Genomic DNA, 19,331 nt, shown 5'->3' with positions numbered 1-19,331 from the left:
TTTATAATTAATCATATCATTAATATTATAAAGAATATAAAAAAATAATTAGTATTATATTAAAAATTAAAATACTAACTACTTTATAATACATTTTTTTACATGATCATTAGTATAAGAGGGAAAATAGTAATTATAAGAGAATTTAAAAATATTAGTACATTATATAAAATAAGGATCTTAGATAACGAATGATGTCCATTTTTTGTTTAATTTTTTTTCTATGAAAATATTAATTTATTTTTTTGTATGACCTCTACTCATGATGTCCATTTTTTGTTTAATTTATTTTTTTTTACACCCTTTTCAACTTTTTTATTTCAATTATATTTAAAGTTATATTTAAAATTATTTTTTATTAGTTGGTAAACTAAGTTAACTAGACCATTTATAATAATTTACATATACTATAACTAAGTTAACTAGATCATTTTAATAACACACGTGTATATAGACATAAATGGAATACACAATCAATGGAAATAAATAAAACTAACATTACTAATGAAAATAAATAAAACCAACAATACTCATGAAATGGGTTCATGTACAATATTTGTATATACATGGAATATCAATATAAAATATGTAAATAAACTACGCCTGATCCGTGCGCCGCCTACGTCTAGACCTAACATATACTAGATGGTCCTGTATCACACTCCTAGCCAACCTAAGGCATTATTCGATCACCTCATGTGTCGATGAACCTGGCGTGACCACCCCTAGACTCAGATGACGCTCCAACCTCTCAGCAATGTCATCACAAACTTCCTGTTACATACAAAACAAACTGATTACACAAATTATTATTATGCAAATATTGAGGTAAATGACGTAAATTATTAGTATTACTTACCACTGTATGTCTAGGCTCCTCCACAGATGTCGACGATGCTCCTGGCTCCGACACGTGAGGGATATCCGTCTGCGGGGCCTGAGGGACGACACGAGGCTGCGGGGCGTGACCATTAGGCAGAGGATCTGATGCGTGGCCTAGTGTCATGAAAGGATGCGAGATGCGGAAGAACCAGTTCATGTAGTCACTGGCACACTGACCTGGCACAGCGCACACCTCACCTGCTGGAACGATATGATCCGAGTAGTGCATCCACCTGTCGTTTATATCATCATACGAGACCCATGAATCGACAGGAGGAGAAGGAATGGTTTGCGTGTATCCAAACTGCCGCACGACCCTCTCTGGTCGGTAATAAACAACAACAGGCCCACAACGCAAGAGACCGAAATAGCATGATCTGACGTGGAAGTCCCGGACCAATCGGTGCTCCCTATACGGGATCCAACAGACATTCGGAATCTAGAGTCGGTCCAGGCGCTCCCTGTACGCCGGCGTACGAATGCTCCTCACGGTCTTCTTCGTCGCAATCCACCTACATGCACGCGGAGAATCCTTGTCGTAGTCCTGATCAGTAGTGGAGTCCGCAACTGACGGAAAGTGCTCGTAAATCCAGCACTACAGATGTAACATCAAAATTATAAACATTAATAATGAAAGTGTAACAAAATTTAAAGTTGAACATTGTTGAGCCTGAACGAATGAAAAACATATTTGTTACCTGCAGCAGTGTGATGTAACTGCCAAGCTGTCGGTTGTGGCTCATAGATGCATCGTTCAGCTGGTCGTACATATGCACCAGAGCAGCCACTCCCCAGGCGTACCTCTCTGTCATACTGAGGTCACGAAGGGCCTCCAAGTAGACAACATGCACATTGGTTGCACTCTTGTTAGCAAACAGAGTGCAACCCAGAAGATGAAGAAGGTATGCGTAAGCCGCAGCTGTCCAATGACCTGCCTGGCATTGGCGTTCATATATATCACGTACCCATTGCAGGCGTACGTACGGTCCACGACACTGGGCTGTCTCAGCCCTGACAGACTCTGCAAAGACCATCAATAAGTCCACCAGCATCTAAACTACATCGTCCACGTGCAAGGGCTCAAAGGCGTGTAAGTCGCCAATCACGGGCAGATGGAGAAGCAAGGAGACGTCGTCCAGCATGATGATGAGCTCTCCCACCGGGAGATGGAAACTAGACGTCTCCCGGTGCCACCGCTCCACAAATGAGGACAAAAGTCCCCGATCGCCGGTGTCTACCGAACACGCGATCAGAGGACTTAGTCCTGTACTAGCAATAAGTCCCTCAATGGCAGGGACAGGCCTGACTAAACTATGGACCTTCCTCCCATGAGAAGATAACTTCAACTCAGGACGCTCCTGAATTGAAGTATAAAGGAACGCAAAATTTGTTAAAATCATCATTTAAAGGAAAACTAATTTCAATCATAAAGTATAATTTACAAGTAACTAAAAATAAATATTATAAATACCTCTCCCATCCATACGCTGCAAGCAACGTGATCCGCATACTAGGTCAACACGGATGGGTCGCTCGGACCACCCGGAAATCCCTCATGCTCATCCTCAGCAGCCTCTGCGCCTGTGTCCGCAGGAATGTCTGCCACAATGTCCTCTACAGCAGTTGGTGCCATCGGGTCATCCGAAAATACGTCAACCTAAACATCTGGCGTAGGGACCACTGGCTCATCGAACGCCGCAGTCACAGCGACTCGCTGCCTCCGTGCGGTTGCGGTAGGCCGTCGACGTTGCGGAGCATCATCGGAATCATCACGATCTCCTCGGCCCACACCCCTGCCAGAAACGTGACCTAAGGCACGACCTAATCCTCTGGTCCTAACCATGATCTGCAAATGAGTACCGCAAAATCCATCACTCATTTCATTCTCTCAAATTTCATGCGTCTAACGCATATAGGCATTATGTTTTTTCAGGCACTACTTGGTAGAAAAAGGATATTCGAACTTTGAAAAGATATATGCATTGCTTATAAGTGACACTGATTTGGAAAGATGAGAGATTTAGGAAGCAATATCCCTTTCAAAGTTAGAATCAGACAAGTTGACATGTGTGAGTCTCACAAACCCACCAAAGCCAGATGACAAATCAGAATGATTAAAATCATTGAAAGCATGGTTAAGTGAGTGATTAAAATCATTGAAAGCATCTAGCTGAAAATGAAAATTTTGAGTCTTTGCCTAGGGGAATCATATTTAATTTGTACCAAAACATGGAGGGGTGGCATTCACTAAGGAATGCAATGGTAATAAGAGTTTGAGACTGAATGGGGTGGCATTCATTAAGAAATTTTGTCACTTGCTTAGGGATGATGTGTTGAGGATTTCCATAGGTTTAGGTCTTTGCCTAGGGGAAGTAACCCATCTTTTATCACACTTATACCTAAGGTAAAAGATCCATAAGGCCTTGGTGGGTTTCGACCAATTTCCTTAATTGGTTGTATTTATAAACTTTTATCTAAGGTCTTGTCATAGAGGCTTAAGAGTGTGTTGCATGCAGTTATTGATTGGAGACAAAGGGTGTTCCTATGGAGGAGTATGCTTGATGGGGTGATCATTGCTAATGAGGTGGTCGAAGAAGTGAAGTGTTGTAAAAATGAATGTTTGATTCTTAAAATAAACTATGAAAAAACATATGATTCTATATCTTAGAGTTTCTTGTTTGATATGTTGCATAACCTTGGTTTCAATGAAATTTGGATTAGGTGGATAAGGACTTGTTTAGAGACGGCCTCCATATTTTTCCTTGTGAATAAACTTCTATATAAGCATCTATAGGAGAAAGAAACATCAAGGTAAAGTGGATTGACTTTCTCTTCTAAATAAAATCAATTTATGCACTTCTATAGAAGTTCTTTTATTAAACTTTTCTAAAAACTAATGTGCATGAAGTTGATTCTAGCTTATCAGAAAAGCTCTTTTCATTTTACTTTCTCATTTTCTTCTAATATATATAGAAAAGTTTATCTAAATAGACCCATAAATGTAACCACTGATGTGTGTTTTATTCTATTCATCATATACTTTATATAACAAGCCTAATTACTATATATGTCTACGAAAAAGGGATATTAGCTACTAATCGGGACAAGATTTTTTTCTAATGTGTCCAAGAGTAAGTAATTAGTCATGAAGATATATTTTAGATGCAAATTACAATGTTCAAGTTCAACAATATTGAAACAACCAAAAACAAAATAAGGCACGCAAACCTAATTAAAGGGGGAGCATTGATTTGCAGGGAAGTAACACAGTCTAGCTTTCAATGATTGTACAGTCTAAATTAAAATACCCTAAATTAATCTTCCCATGTTGTTGCCTTCCGTAAAATGTATATGTAATTTGTACCAGAAAAGAAGATTACATACAATGAATATTCTATTAAAACTTGATACACATGATTATCGAGATTCAAGGGTTGGATTTAAGAAATTTGTATTTTAGAAAAATTATAAGGGAAGTAAGTGTCTATAAGACTTGTTCCTCGAGTAAGTGAATGCCTTGCATATATATACAAAACCATATGTTGTCACGAAGTGTTTGACATACCAAAATTCCTAATTTCAAAAAAAGCTCACAATATATCAAATATTTGGCATTTTTTCAATTAAAATGAAGTTGTGACTTTTACGGATCAGGTGATCCGTAAAGTACTAACAAATAGTTTACGGATCACTTGATCCGTAAGCATCTTTCGGATCAAGTTGATTCGGAACATGCTTACGGATCAGGTGATCCGTAAAAGGCCCAGCAACTTCCCGATAGCGGTTTCCGCCATCGCCGACAACAATGGTGGAAAAAACAAAACGCGAAGAAGAAACTTACCTCGAAGAAGAAGCAGAAACACGAAGAAGAATCAGACTCACACCTTCTTCCTAATCACGGCAACAATGACGGCAATGGCTTGGGAGGTTCACTTGGGAGGCGAAGAAGAAGAAGAAGAATGAAGAAGATGCAATCGCGGCGCAGAAGAATGAAGCAGCAGAAAAGGGTCTGAGGAAGACTAAAGAATGAAGAAGCAGAAAACTGAAGAAGCAGAAGGGTCCGAGGAAGAAGAAGATGTGGCGCGGGAGAGAGAGAGAGAGAGAGGCGAGAGAGTTATTTTTTATAAAAAAAAAATACTCAAGGGCTTAAAGGCCTTTTCACAACAATTGCTGGGTGCACCAGCAAAACTGCTGGGTGCACCTAGCAGTGCTCGTCTTGTTGGTCCATAGCCTTTGTCCTATTAGATACCAAGTTTAGGACTGATGCTAGGTGCACCCAGCATTATTGTTGGTGCACCCAGCACTTAAGGGGAAAAGACTGAAATATCTCTGATCCGTAAGTCTTTTACGAATCAATCTGTAAGTCTTTTATGGATCAACTTGACCCATATGCTTAATATCAACATACGAATCAACTTGATCTGTACGATTTACGGACCACTCTCACGCACACCCAACACAAATGCGAAGATAGCACAAGGACAATTTTGACATTTTAAAAAAATGTTGGGTGCACCAGCAATAATGTTGGGTGCGCCTAGCATCAGCCCAAGTTTAGTTCTACTCATACCAACAATATCTTGAAAAAATTTAAACACACTCTTTGTTGAAAATTTATTGGCAAAAATATAATTTTGTGGGTTTTTTTTAATTAATAAACATCTCTTCAAATTTTATAATTTTTAATAAATTTTATCTAATAAAATAAAAATGCTCTAATATGTAAACCCTTAAAACTACAAACACAGTAATTCTAGGAACAATTCAATATTCTAAAAAAAGGTATAATTCAATTATTCTCTCCTCGTGCCTTGAATTACTCAAAGAAGAGTAAACTGGTCACAATTAAGTTCTAAATGTAATGATGCCAGTAACAATTGACACAACCGGCCACTTCCCTTGTATCCTTATAAACCTTTCACGTTTGGTTCTACCCTCTCACAACAACTCAACATGATGTACAACCCTATGACCTTTGGGACTCGAACTGAGTTCCAAGCTTGTGGGGAGGGCTCTCAGGTGTTATATATGCCTTGGCTTCACTGAGTGAGGATGCTAAGTGCTTTTCTCATGGCCATGAACTTTGCTTTCATTGAAGAGAACTACAATGGCAGCACCATCAGAGCATCTCCAACCCAGCAACTCACATGGAGTGCTTAAAATGCAACCCACATGTATATATTACTCACTTTTACTCTTCTCAATACAAATACCTTTGAGCACTTAATTCTCACAATGGAACAACTCTCTTTGAGTGCTTCAAATGAAATTCACAAAAAATTATTTTATTATTAACTTCATTTTTATAATCATTTATGTTCATTTTTATAGTAAACAACCGGTGCTTAAAGAGAAAAGTAGCTAATGGGTGTGTAAGGTTGCTTGCAAAGCAATGCCTTAAATTGCTCTCACATTCTTGATTTTGGAAAGAGATATAACGTTGATTGTGGTTGGAGAAGGGTGAAAAAAAGAGAGATCATGAATTCAAATTTCTCATGGTTTTAAATAGTGCAGTTGCACTTGCGAACCTAATGATAAAACATTTTGACTATCCACAATTACAACCGCATCAACTATATTTTTCCACGATTACATTTAATTATCCTAATCTTTTAAAATAATTAACAATCTAAAATATGAGAAATTTAATTCTGGTTGAGAAAGCAGGTTATCAAATATTTAGTATTTTCCCTCCTATCTTTACCTTTACACCACATCGTACACTTAAGTGACAGATTTTGATTGTAGTTCAGTGGCTAAAATTAGAGTAATGATAATTTTAACATTCTTTTATTTTAAATATCTTTCTAACATGGCTATTGTATTCTACACTCCCTCTATTATATCATGCATCTCATATTATATTTCAAAAAACTCATTTTAGAATATAAATTTACATTCAAAATGAACTTTCAAAAATAGGAGGTGCACTGAGAGTGCAGAAAATAAACAAACACCTTTCATTTCTCTTTGGGCCCTAGACATAAAAGGCCCGACTCAGGACAAAAGCGTTAACCCATAAAGCCTAAAAGGCACCTTAGAAACTCTCTGCATATTTATTTAAAGGGAACTAGCTACTATTAAGACTATCACTTTTGCAATTCATACTACCCACGTGGGTATTTTTGTGTAATTCCAAAGTTACCCTTTTTATGGAAACAAGATTTTGACGTATAACTATACAATGGAATCATTTTTATGTTCTTTATTGAAGGGGGTGAAAATAATCAAACAAAAAAACCCAATTTCATTATATGCGGTACAACAAAATCATTTTTCTATTATTTAGAGAAAGGGTGTAAAAAAAAACTTAAATAATGACATCACGATTTTGTTGCATAATCTACAACGAAATCATGTTTTTATTTTTCCTTTCTACCATACTTAGTTCTTATCAAGATGAATATATGATTCCTTTGAGCACAACGAAAATCAATCATTAGTTAAGATATCTTTAAATTAAGAATTGTGTACTAATAAACATTGACACATGTAATAGTTAACAATTTATTTTTTAATCAAATGATTCAAAAGTTTAAATCCTAATTGATACTTATATATGAAATAAATTGTATTAGGAAAAAAATATATGTATACTCAAAGTCTTCACAAATATTTGTTACTATTTTCGATAAATACCTCTTTATACAATGCCATGATTTTAAAAAATTAGGAATTGAGTAGCCTATCTTTTTCTCTTATTGAAACAACGCAACTTCATGTTACACACGCACACGCCTACTTCACACACAATTGCTATGGATTCAAAGGAGGCATGTATTCATCTAACTTTTAATGGAATGTTTCTTTTTTTAATTTCTTCAAACTTTTAACTTATATATTCACTTCTGCATCATTAATTATTTTTGAAACTTTACTTATTCATCTTAACCATCATTTCCTTTCAAATTAAACTCTATTTTTTTTTTTTCACTTCTCAATCACAATTTATTCTCTAAAACTTTTAACTTAATCATTTTTCCCAATTTTTTCTTGAAAATTAACTTTATTTAATTTGATTGCATATTTATCTCTGTCATATTTAGTGACAAGTGTCTATCATTTCGAATGTGATAACTTTATCGTAATTGAAATAATGATTATCATTTCAATAAGCACTTAAGTAATACATTTTCTCGAGTTAAAAACATTCATACTTACAATTTTTTAAATAAAAAGAACTCACATAAGATTACAGATTTTAAGTCCCATGAATATAAAATACTTTATTTGTTGATTCATTGTAAAAATTTACCTTTTCAAGAGTTAATTCACGTTAATTCTCGAAACAATAAATTTTCAACATCAACAATAGGTAAGAAACCAAATAATTATGAACAATACATATATTGAAGTTCTTTCGGCTTTCTTCCAACTTTCTTGAGGGATGAGAGAGCAAATCCTAAGAGCACATGAGATTCTTTTCAAAGATCTAAAAACTAGTTTAATTCTCTCTTTGCGATGTATTTAGTAGTATATGTTATGAAAATAATTAAAGAAATTAAATTACCTTACATTTACATATCAATTAAAGATCGTAGCTTACAAGGAAAGTTAGTTATTTTGTTATTTAGTCTTTCCAAAAGCAATAATAAAGAAAGAGTGATGATAATCGTTAATAAGAAAATCATTTCACATATTATTCTAACAAACAGAATAAGGCATATTCTCCTAGTGCTGTCTTCTAGTAACTGATTCTAGAAACTTCACACATAATCTCTCATGTGCTTTGGTGGATTACTTTTCCTCTTGGGCCTTCTCTTTCTAGTTTCTGTGTCTTGCTGGTCCATAGTCTTTGTCCTATCAGATACCAAGTTAGTTCTACTCATGCCAACAATATCTTACTTGAAAAATTTTAAACACACTCTTTGTTGAAAATTTATTGGCAAAACTGTAATTTTGTGGGTTTTATTTTTTATTTAATAAACATCTCTTCAAATTTTATAATTTTTAATAAATTTTATCTAATAAAATAAAAATGCTCTAATATGTAAACCCTTAAAACTACAAACACAATAATTCTAGGTACAATTCAATATTCTAAAAAAAGATATAATTCAATTATTCTCTCCTCGTGCCTTGAATTACTCAAAGAAGAGTAAACTAGTCACAATTAAGTTCTAAATGTAATGATGTCAGTAACAATTGACACAACCGGCCACTTCCCTTGTATCCTTATAAACCTTTCACGTTTGGTTCCACCCTTTCACAACAACTCAACATGATGTACAATCCTATGACCTTTGGGACTCAAACTGAGTTCCAAGCTTGTGGAGGGCTCTCAGGGGTTCTATATGCCTTGGCTTCACTGAGTGAGAATGCTGAGTGCTTTTCTCATGGCCATGAACTTTGCTTTCATTGAAGGGAATTACAATGGCAGCACCACCAGAGGATCTCCAACCCAGCAACTTACTTGGAGTGCTTAAAATGGGACCACATGTGCACATTACTCATTTTTACTCTTCCCAATACAAACACCTTTTTGAGTACTTAGAGCATTTCTACTCAAGTTTCTTATATGAGTTTCTTAATCATCTTTTTGTGGTTTCGACATCACTTTTTGTGGTCCTCACAGTGTCATGTCACTCATAAGAAATTTATATAGAATTTTACTCCAATACAAGAAAATCGTAAGAAATTACAAGAAATCCAAACATTTAAATTATTTTATTATAATTTAATTATTATTCCAATAAAATAATTAATTCATTTTTTTCAGTTTTTATGTATACAAATAATAAATATGAATAATTATACTGATTGAGATCCATTTTAGAGAGAATAAAAAAAATTGACACTCAATAGCAACAACAACAAAAAATAGCAGGACAAGAATTGTGAAAATATGTTGTATCGTGCATAAATTTATAGTGAATAAACAAAGTGAAAACATTTCCATAGCAAGTTCATTTTTGCACTTCAACGGTATTATTTTTAGATCAATAACAACGGTAACATTTTCATCAACGGTCAAAATCCTTCTTCATTAATTATCTCAGTTGTTCAACGGTTCAGATTCATCTTCATTAATAAGATGGATACTACAGATCGTCTCACCTCATTACATGAAAAGCTACCTACTTCTTTTCTCGACAACTTTTTTTCTCTCTCCAGCACGTCTTTTCTTCTTTTCTCGATAATTTTTTTTCTCTCTCCACACCTCCTGAAGCTTCCCCCTCTCCTCCTCTCTATCTTCGTCTCTCCTTCTCTTTATCTTCTTCCTCTCCTCCATGGCCACATTCGTCAACACCTCCAGCCATCACCACAACACCTTCGCCTGGCCTCACCTTCACTCCGCGTCACCACCTCTGGCCATGGTAGCGTCTCGCGCCACCTTCGCTGGCGTCAACTATGAAGCACATGGACAAGTCTCCAGCCATGGTCGCATCTCGCGTCTCCATTATGGTTGCATGTCGCGTCTCTGTCATGGTGTGTTTGCCTTCACCTTGACTGTGTTTGGTTTCTCCTTTTTTTCCCTTTACTGTTTTACTTGAATCTGGATTTAAATCAATTTTTTTTTCAAATTTTATGATTTTTGGGATATTGTGGTTGTTCAACGAGTATATATGTTCCGTGTTCTTCCCTTGACATTTTTATTTTCCCTCATGTTGAAGCTGAGAAAATCAATTTTTTATTTGTTTAGATATTTGTTATGTCTGAGAATTTATTTTTTTTAATTACTAGGTATAGTTTCCTATATAAGAAATGATTCTCAGTCATGAAGGAACTCATTCTGCCACGTCAACCTGTTCCAATGCAAAAAAAAATTAAGAAACTGTTTCTTTCCATTAAGCACCTGGGGAGAAACCTGTATTGGAGATGCTCTTAATTCTCACAATGGAGCACTCACTTTGAGTGCTTCTAGTGGAGTCCACAAAAAATTATTTTATTATTAATTTCATTTTTATAATCATTTATGCTTATTTTTTATTTTTTAATATCTTAAAAACAAATAGCACTTGTGCTACGGTAAGCAACTGGTATTTAAAGAAAAAAAAAGTAGTTAATGCGTGTGCAACGTTATTTGTGAAACTTAAATATTTGCGAAACAATGCGTTAAAGTTATTCCCACATTCTTAATTATGGCAAGAGATATAAAGTTAATCGTGATTGGAGGAGGGTAAAAGAAAGAGAGAAATCATGAATTCAAATTTCTCATGGTTTTAAAAAGTGGAATCGCAATTGCAACCCTAGTGATAAAACATTTTGACTATCCACAATTACAACCGCATCAACCATATTTTTCCACGATTACATTTAATTGTTCTAATCTTTTAAAATAATTAACAATCTAAAAAATTGTGAGAAATTTAATTCTGGTTGAGAAAGCATGCAGGTTATCAAATATTTAGTATTTTCCCTCCTATCTTTACCTTTACACCACATCGTACACTTGAGTGGCAGATTTTGATTGTAGTTCAGTGGCTAAAATTAGAGTAATGATAATTTTAACATCCTTTTATTTTAAATATCTTACTAACATGCCTATTGTATTCTACACTCCCTCTATGACATCCTGCATCTCATATTATATTTCAAAAAACTCATTTTAGAATATAAATTTGCATTCAAAATGAACTTTCTAAAATAGGAGGTGCACTGAGAGTGCAGAAAATAAACAAACACCTTTCATTTCTCTTTGGGCCATAGACATAAAAGGCCCGACTCAGGACAAAAGCGTTAACCCATATAGCCTAAAAGACACCGTAGAAACTCTCAGCATATTTATTTAAAGGGAACTAGCTACTATTAAGACTCCCACATTTACAATTCATACTACCCATGAGGGTGTTTTGTGTAATTCCAAAGTTACCCTTTCTATGGAAACAAGATTTTGACGTATAACTATACAATGAAATCATTTTTATGTTGTTTATTGAAGGGGGTGAAAATAATCCAACAACAAAACTCGATTTCATTATATGCAGTACAACAATATCATTTTTCTATTGTTTACTGAAAGGGTGTAAAAATACTTAAATAATGACACCACAATTTTGTTGCATAATATACAATGAAATTGTGTTTTTATTTTTCTTTTAGCTATACTTAGTTCTCATCAAAATGAATGTATGATTCCTCTAAACACAACGTAAATCAATCATTAGTTAGGATATCTTTGAATTAAGAATTGTGTACTAATAAATGTTGACAAATGTGATAATTAACCGTTTGTCTTTTAATCAAATGATTCGAAGTTTAAATCGTAATTGATCTTTATATGTGGAATAAATCGTATTAGAAGATAAATATTTATCTTGTGTGTGTTTAAGGTTTTTTTTTTTACATAAATACACATTCTCTCTCCTACTTTTTTTCAATCTACAATACTATACAATTTAATTCTCAATATACACTAATTGGAACATTCTCTCTCCTTTTTGTTTTTTTTAATTTAAAATATTATAAAATATAAATATTATATTATATAATTTTTTAATTGGTTTTAAAATTACTTATTTATTAAATTAAATTTTATAATTTTTTCAGATAAAGAAAAATAAAAAAAATAGATTAGATTAGAGTACAATTTTTTAGTTACTTTGTATGTACTTTTGTAGTTAAATTTATGTGCTGTTAATATTTTTTTTGTTATGTTCGTTAATTAAAAAAATAAGAAAACTAGTTAGTAATAGTAAAATAAACTAAAAAATACAGTAACAAAATAATTGATACATATATCTTATACAATAGACATAAAATTTCAAAGAGTAGTAACTGCTATATTGAAAATATATTAAAAATATCTTTAAAAATATTTATTGAAAATATATTTAAATAAAAAATATATTGAAAATATCTTTAAAAATATTTATTTAGCAATTATTTTTTGGTTAAGTGATAAGAATTGATATTTTATTATTTATGGCTTGCATATATGAAAAGAAAAGATTAAAATATCCAAAAAATACTGATAACGACTAAATATGAACTATTTTTTATAATAAAAATATATTAAAAATATCTTTAAAGATATTTAATTAGTAGTTATTTTTTTGTTGCCACCTGAATCAATGCGGCAAGAATATGAACGAGAGATCAATGGGTCCTAATACAAAGGGTCGTCCCATTTTAACTCGCATTTCTACTTAGATAGACGAAGAAGAAAATGAAGAGAAAAATAGAAAAAAAATGTGAAATTTACCGATAACATGATCATAACATAAACAATTATCTTAACATATTTTTATCTTGAGTTTTTCCTTAGTCAAATGTAATTGTTTCAATATTTTAATGATAATTCAATATAATATTCTTCTATAAATAAATTTTTAAACAAAAAATCTTCTCATTTTTAATTAAATTTAATGATATAAACAAACTAATTATATTTAGTAATATAATTATATTAAAAATAATTATATTAGAAAATTCAGATTTTAAATAAAAATATTCACTTAAAAAATATGTTAAGTAAATTAAATAATAAAACAAAAATAATTATATTTAATAATATTATTTTCTTTAAAAAAGTTAAAAAAAACAAAATTATAAAATTTAATTTAATAAATAAGTAATTTTAAAATTAATTAAAAATTATATAATATAATATTTATATTTTATAATATTTTAAATTAAAAAAAAAACAAAAAAGAGAGAGAAACTCTGAAGTAGTATATATTGAGAATTAAATTACAAATTAATATTGAGGGTAAAAAATAGAAAAAAGAATGTGTATTTTGGAAGAAAAAAAACGTATGCTTAAAGTCTTCACAAATATTTGTCACACTTTTCAATGAATACGATACTTTATACAATGCCATCATTTAAAAAACTTAGGAATTGAGTAGTCATTTTTCTCTTATAAACAACACATCTTCATGTTACACACGCACACGCCTAGTTCATTGCATGTGTTCATCCAACTTTTAATTGAATTTAATGCATTTGTCCGTTTCTTTTTTAATTTCTTCAAACTTTTACCATATATATTCACTTGTGCATCATTAATTATTTTTGAAACTTTACTTATTCATCTTAACCATCATTTCCTTTCAAAACTCTATTTTTTTCACTTCTCAATCACAATTTATTCTCTAAAACTTTTAACTTAATCATTCTTCCCAATTTTTTCTTGAAAATTAACTTTATTTAATTTGATTGTATATTTATCTTTGTCATATTTAGTGACAAGTGTTTGTCATTTCGAATGTGAATAACTTTACCGTAATTGAAATAATGATTATCATTTCAATAAGTAAGTACTTAAGTAATACATTTTCTCGAGTTAAAAACATTAGTGCTTACAATTGTTTAAATAAAAAGAACTCACATAAGATTACAGATTTTAAGTCCCATGAATATAAAATACTTTATGTTGATTAAAATCATTGTAAAAATTTACCTTTTCGAGAGATAATTTATGTTAATTCTCGAAACATTAAATTTCCAACATCAACAATAGGTAAGAAACCAAATAATTATGAACAATACATATATTGAAGTTCTTTCGGCTTTCTTCCAACTTTCTTGAGAGATGAGAGAGCAAATCCTAAGAGCACATGAGATTCTTTTCAAAGATCTAAAAACTAGTTTAATTCTCTCTTTGCGATGTATTTAGTAGTATATGTTATGAAAATAATTAAAGAAATTAAATTACCTTACATTTACATATCAATTAAAGATCGTAGCTTAGAAGGAAAGTTAGTTATTTTGTTATTTAGTCTTTCCAAAAGCAATAATAAAGAAAGAGTGATGATAATCGTTAATAAAAAAATCATTTCACATATATTATTCGGCAATTATAATTATATTTTATTTTCAAAATAACCCTCTCCTTGAAGAAGAGTCAAATCCTATTTCCTTACATGAATATATCTATATAAGAAAAGCAAAATAATTTGTTCATTGCAAAAATTTATTCATTATAAAAAATATAAAAGCTATTCAATATTACACGTATCGGTAATCACATAATATAAATACTTTTTTAATATAAAAGAATTAACAATATTCGTAAAAAAAATTAACAATATTTTTTTTTCTGAATAAAAGAATTAACAATCCTGGCAACAAAATATGAAACACGAGGCCATCATATTCGTGGCAATGCAATGACTTAAGAGAAACTCTTCTTTCTTGTCAGTTTCCAATCATGCTTTTTCATGGTCCAAAATCATCACGCTTCTAAGATCTCACTCACTTTTTATACATGATTTGTTTTATATACTTTTTTAAAAGAAAATTAAAAACTCGGCTACATAATTACTACTACTATTATCAATTGATTAGGATTATAAACACAAACAGATTTAAAACTATTCAACAATTTCTCCTCCACTCAATTTTTACAAAATCTCTAGTTAAGTTTTATTAAAAAAAATCACAACTTCAAAAAAGCTTAATTACACATCTCTCAAAAATTAATTAAAATTGTAAGAATACATAATAATCTGAGATAAAAGGAGTGACAAAACGGAGAACCTGTCTCCACCCACCAAAATCAGGTTGTCACGTGGCATAAGAAAAGTAGGTTGAGAATTTAAGTTTAATCATAAACCAAAAAATTAAGAAAAATAAATAATAGTATATTTTAATTGATTTTATCCTTTATAAGTATTCAATAAAAAATACTTACTGAAAATTTAAATGTATTATCTTAAATAGATAACAAATATAATTTAATTGATTTTAATTAATTTTATCTTTATAAAACTTACTAAAAAATAGAATGTATTACTTTAAATTTTAAATAATAATTTATTTAAACAAAACAATAAATTAAATAAAAAAATTAATAAAATACATAAAAGTATCAAAATACATATTAAATTTATTTATTTATAATAAAAATGGATTAATAAATTGGTTTTTTTTTTGTTTTTCCCTCAATTCATTTTGTTAAGGTTAAAATAAAGTGCGTTAAAATGAGTTGATAGGTCAAAAACTTCAACTTGACGCACTAAAAAATGATCAAAATAGTTGGCCTTGTGATGAGATCAATCCATTTTAACATCCCTATTGATTTTTGAGTTTTTTATTCATAAAATATAAATTAAATAAATAATTACCTGAATGATACAAGTCTCAAATTATTTGCCTATTTGATATATGTTAATGTTCAAGGTGAGTGAGAAATCGTGTAGCAAACGATCGATTTCTCTGCTTCCATTTTTCTATTGCTTCATTTGCTGCATTTGACAAATTAGTTTTTCCCAAACCAATTTTTAACGTGGTTTTTTTTTGCTTAAAATTATTTTTTAATTAAATTGTATTAAAAAATTATTTTTATCCGATAAATTTAATTAAAATAAATTAGAAAATCATTTAAAATATTCATTTTATTTTTTTAATTGCGAAATTTGATTTAATGATGTCTTTAAAAAAAATAGGCAGTGACTGTTTGTGCAATTTTGCTCATATTTATGATTTTTTTCCAACATTAGCTCAATTTCATAGATTTAATATAAATGAATTCGATGACACAACTTCCACACGTTGAATTGGTCTACAAAGATTTTTAAATTTGTGCTCCAAAACACACAAAAAAAAAAAACAATTTTTGAACTTTGTGAATTTCTTTATGTTTTTCACAAGAGTTACATATATACATATATATATATATATATATATATATATATATATATATATATATATATATATATATATATATTGGCTATAACATTAATTAAGTTTCATAACTTTTGTGCAGATGAATGTTTACACTATCTAAAGGATGTTATTAAGTCAGATTTCACGGTTAATGAAGCAAAATGAATGTTTTAAACAATTTTCTAGTTTATTTTAATTTAAGTAATGGGATAAAAATAGAATTATTTATAACAAACTAATCCAAAGGAATTTTATAAAAGAAACAATAACTGTCAAAAGATTAAGCGGAAAAAAAAAAAACCACGTTAAGAGAAACTGATTTCTCAAGGCACCAAATAACATAAATGGCATAATGGAGAAACTGAGAGAGAAATCAGTTTTCTGATACGTGATTTCTCACCCTTCACGGTAGTATGTATCAAATAGATAAATAATTTAAGACTTGTATCATTCAGTTAATTATTTATTTAATTTGTATTTTACGGGTCAAAAACTCAATATTCAATAATAAATACTTACTGAAAAGTTAAATGTATTGTCTTAAATAGATAATAAATATATTTTAATTGATTTTAATTAATTTTATTTTTATAAAACTTACTAAAAAATAGAATGTATTACCTTAAATTTTATATAATAATTTATTTAAACAAAACAAAAAATTAATAATATACATAAAAAGTATCAAAATACATTTTAAATTTATTTATTTTTAATAAAAATGGATTGATAAATTGGTTTTTATTGTTTTTCCCTCAATCCATTTTTTAAGCTTAAAATAAAGTGGGTTAAAATGAGTTGATAGGTCAAAAACTTCAACTTGACGCTCTAAAAAATGATCAAAATAGTTGGCCCTGTGACGACATCAACCCGTTTTATCATCCTTATTGGTTTTTGAGTTTTTTATTCATAAAATATAAATTAAATAAATAATTACCTGAATGATACAAGTCTCAAATTATTTGTCTATTCGATATATGTTAATGTTCAAGGTGAGTGAGAAATCGTATAGCAGACGAAAAAAAACCACGCTAAGAGAAACTGATTTTATAAAAAAAATTCCAAACAAAAAAAAGAAACAATAACTGTCAAAACAATTAAGCGAAAAAAAAAACACCACGTTAAGAGAAACGGATTTCTCAAGGCACCAAATAACATAAATGACATAATGAAGAAACTGAGAGAGAAATCAGTTTTCTGATACGTGATTTCTCACCCTTCACGGTAATATGTATCAAATAGACAAATAATTTAAGACTTGTATCATTCAGTTAATTATTTATTTAATTTGTATTTTAGGGGTCAAAAACTCAAAATTTTCTCCTCATAGGTTGGTTTATGGTTTAGTGGAAGAAAGTAATTAATTATAGTGGTGTCCCTATTGAGTTCTATGAAATGATGCCACCAACAACCACACCCACTCTCATTGATTCTTTTGCTTCCCTCACTTTCCCCACTTTTGTCTCCTTATAAACCCTTCACCCTCTCCCCTTATTCCCACTCCCAAACCCCTCTCTTCATTCCAATTCATTTTGGCACCACATTAACTCTAAACACACCATGCCAACCCTCAATGATGTCCTCACATTCTCATTCTTCCTTCTCCTCTCTTGCTATTGCCACCTCCTCAATGGCCAAGAGGACTCCTCATTTGGCCATGCCATCGACAGAAAATTGCTAGGCCTAAAGAGAAAAGAAAAACTCAGCCACTTCAAGTTCTATTGGCATGACATAGTGAGTGGTCGCAACCCCTCGTCGGTGGCGGTTGTTACGCCACCGACGAGGATGAACACGACCACAGCATTTGGCTTGGTCAACATGATCGACAACCCGTTGACCTTGGGCCCAGAATTAAGTTCCAAGCTTGTGGGAAAATCTCAAGGTTTTTACGCTTCTGCCTCGCAGAGTGAGATTGGTCTTCTTATGGCTATGAATTTTGCTTTCATTGAAGGGAAGTACAATGGCAGTACCATCACCATATTGGGGAGGAATTGTGTCTTCCACAAGGTGAGGGAGATGCCTGTGATTGGAGGGAGTGGACTCTTCAGGTTTGCTAGAGGGTATGCTGAGGCTAGGACTCATTGGTTTGATCTCAAGGCTGGGGATGCTATTGTTGAGTACAATGTTTATGTTATGCATTATTAATTGATGATTTAATAATTATGTTATAAAAGAGATTATTATATATACTTTTAGCTTTTGCTTTAGCAATTGGCAATTGACACTTTTTGTTGCTTTTGATGCTTAGCTTTGCCTTATCTAGAGAGGTGGGGCTTGTTCTTGTAAACCCATCTTAATTTGTTCCCAATTTAATTATGTATTTGTGGTCTTTGTGATAATTGGAATAATAATTTATCATGCTCCCTGCCCTGCCTGCAGTTCGGAATTAGTCTCAGAAAAAAAAAATGACAATATAGTTATTCAATTCCCATGTTCAGTTATGATGTCTTGAATTGATTGAGTGGGGGCAAAGGTTTCTGCAATTGTGAGAAAATTAATTCTGGTCGAGAAAGTATGCAATCTAGCTACTTTGCCGTTTTGCTCATTATGGTTCTATTGAAGTGAAATTTCATTTCAACCTCTCTTCTTTATCTTTGGAAAACTAAGGACATTATCAATTAAATTATGGATGTTGTAGTTTCTTTGTTTAATAATTTGAGCCTCAGATTATCAAATTAAATTTTAGTATTGTACCCCCTATCTTTACCTTTGACACATCTTACACTTGAGTGGAAGATTTTGATTATTGTTCAGATGGCTAAAATTATTATCATTTTTAAATGAAAAAGAAGGGTAGTTATTGTTAACTTTTCACGTCGATCGAGTTTAAATTCATTTACCAGAGAAACAGTGAAAGGGAAGTCATACCAGAACCTTCCCATGATAGTGTTATATGT

General features: G+C 31.3%; 3 protein-coding genes across 3 annotated transcripts; 1 reads left to right on the top strand and 2 right to left on the bottom strand.

The window, feature by feature from the left end:
- Window positions 1-681: 681 nt before the first annotated feature.
- LOC114404859 (protein MAINTENANCE OF MERISTEMS-like) lies at window positions 682-1,916 on the bottom strand. The gene is made up of 4 exons (XM_028367605.1): window positions 1,581-1,916; window positions 1,395-1,477; window positions 860-1,292; window positions 682-774 (listed from the first exon to the last, which is right to left on the bottom strand). The coding sequence occupies exons 1-4, from the start codon at window positions 1,914-1,916 to the stop codon at window positions 682-684; spliced, it is 945 nt and encodes a 314-aa protein (XP_028223406.1).
- Window positions 1,917-1,934: 18 nt separating this feature from the next.
- Window positions 1,935-2,515, bottom strand: LOC114404858 (protein MAIN-LIKE 2-like). Its single transcript, XM_028367604.1, has 2 exons — window positions 2,405-2,515; window positions 1,935-2,240 (listed from the first exon to the last, which is right to left on the bottom strand). Exons 1-2 carry the CDS (start codon window positions 2,513-2,515, stop codon window positions 1,935-1,937), a joined length of 417 nt encoding a protein of 138 aa, XP_028223405.1.
- Window positions 2,516-17,913: 15,398 nt separating this feature from the next.
- LOC114406035 (dirigent protein 22-like) lies at window positions 17,914-18,823 on the top strand. Its single transcript, XM_028368578.1, has one exon. It carries the CDS (start codon window positions 17,995-17,997, stop codon window positions 18,577-18,579), a length of 585 nt encoding a protein of 194 aa, XP_028224379.1. The 5' UTR covers window positions 17,914-17,994; the 3' UTR covers window positions 18,580-18,823.
- The last annotated feature ends 508 nt before the right edge of the window (window positions 18,824-19,331 follow it).

This window comes from Glycine soja, chromosome 3 (assembly GCF_004193775.1).
Source record: "Glycine soja cultivar W05 chromosome 3, ASM419377v2, whole genome shotgun sequence".
Taxonomy (NCBI): domain Eukaryota; kingdom Viridiplantae; phylum Streptophyta; class Magnoliopsida; order Fabales; family Fabaceae; genus Glycine; species Glycine soja.
This window is presented reverse-complemented; position numbering and strand designations above follow the sequence as displayed.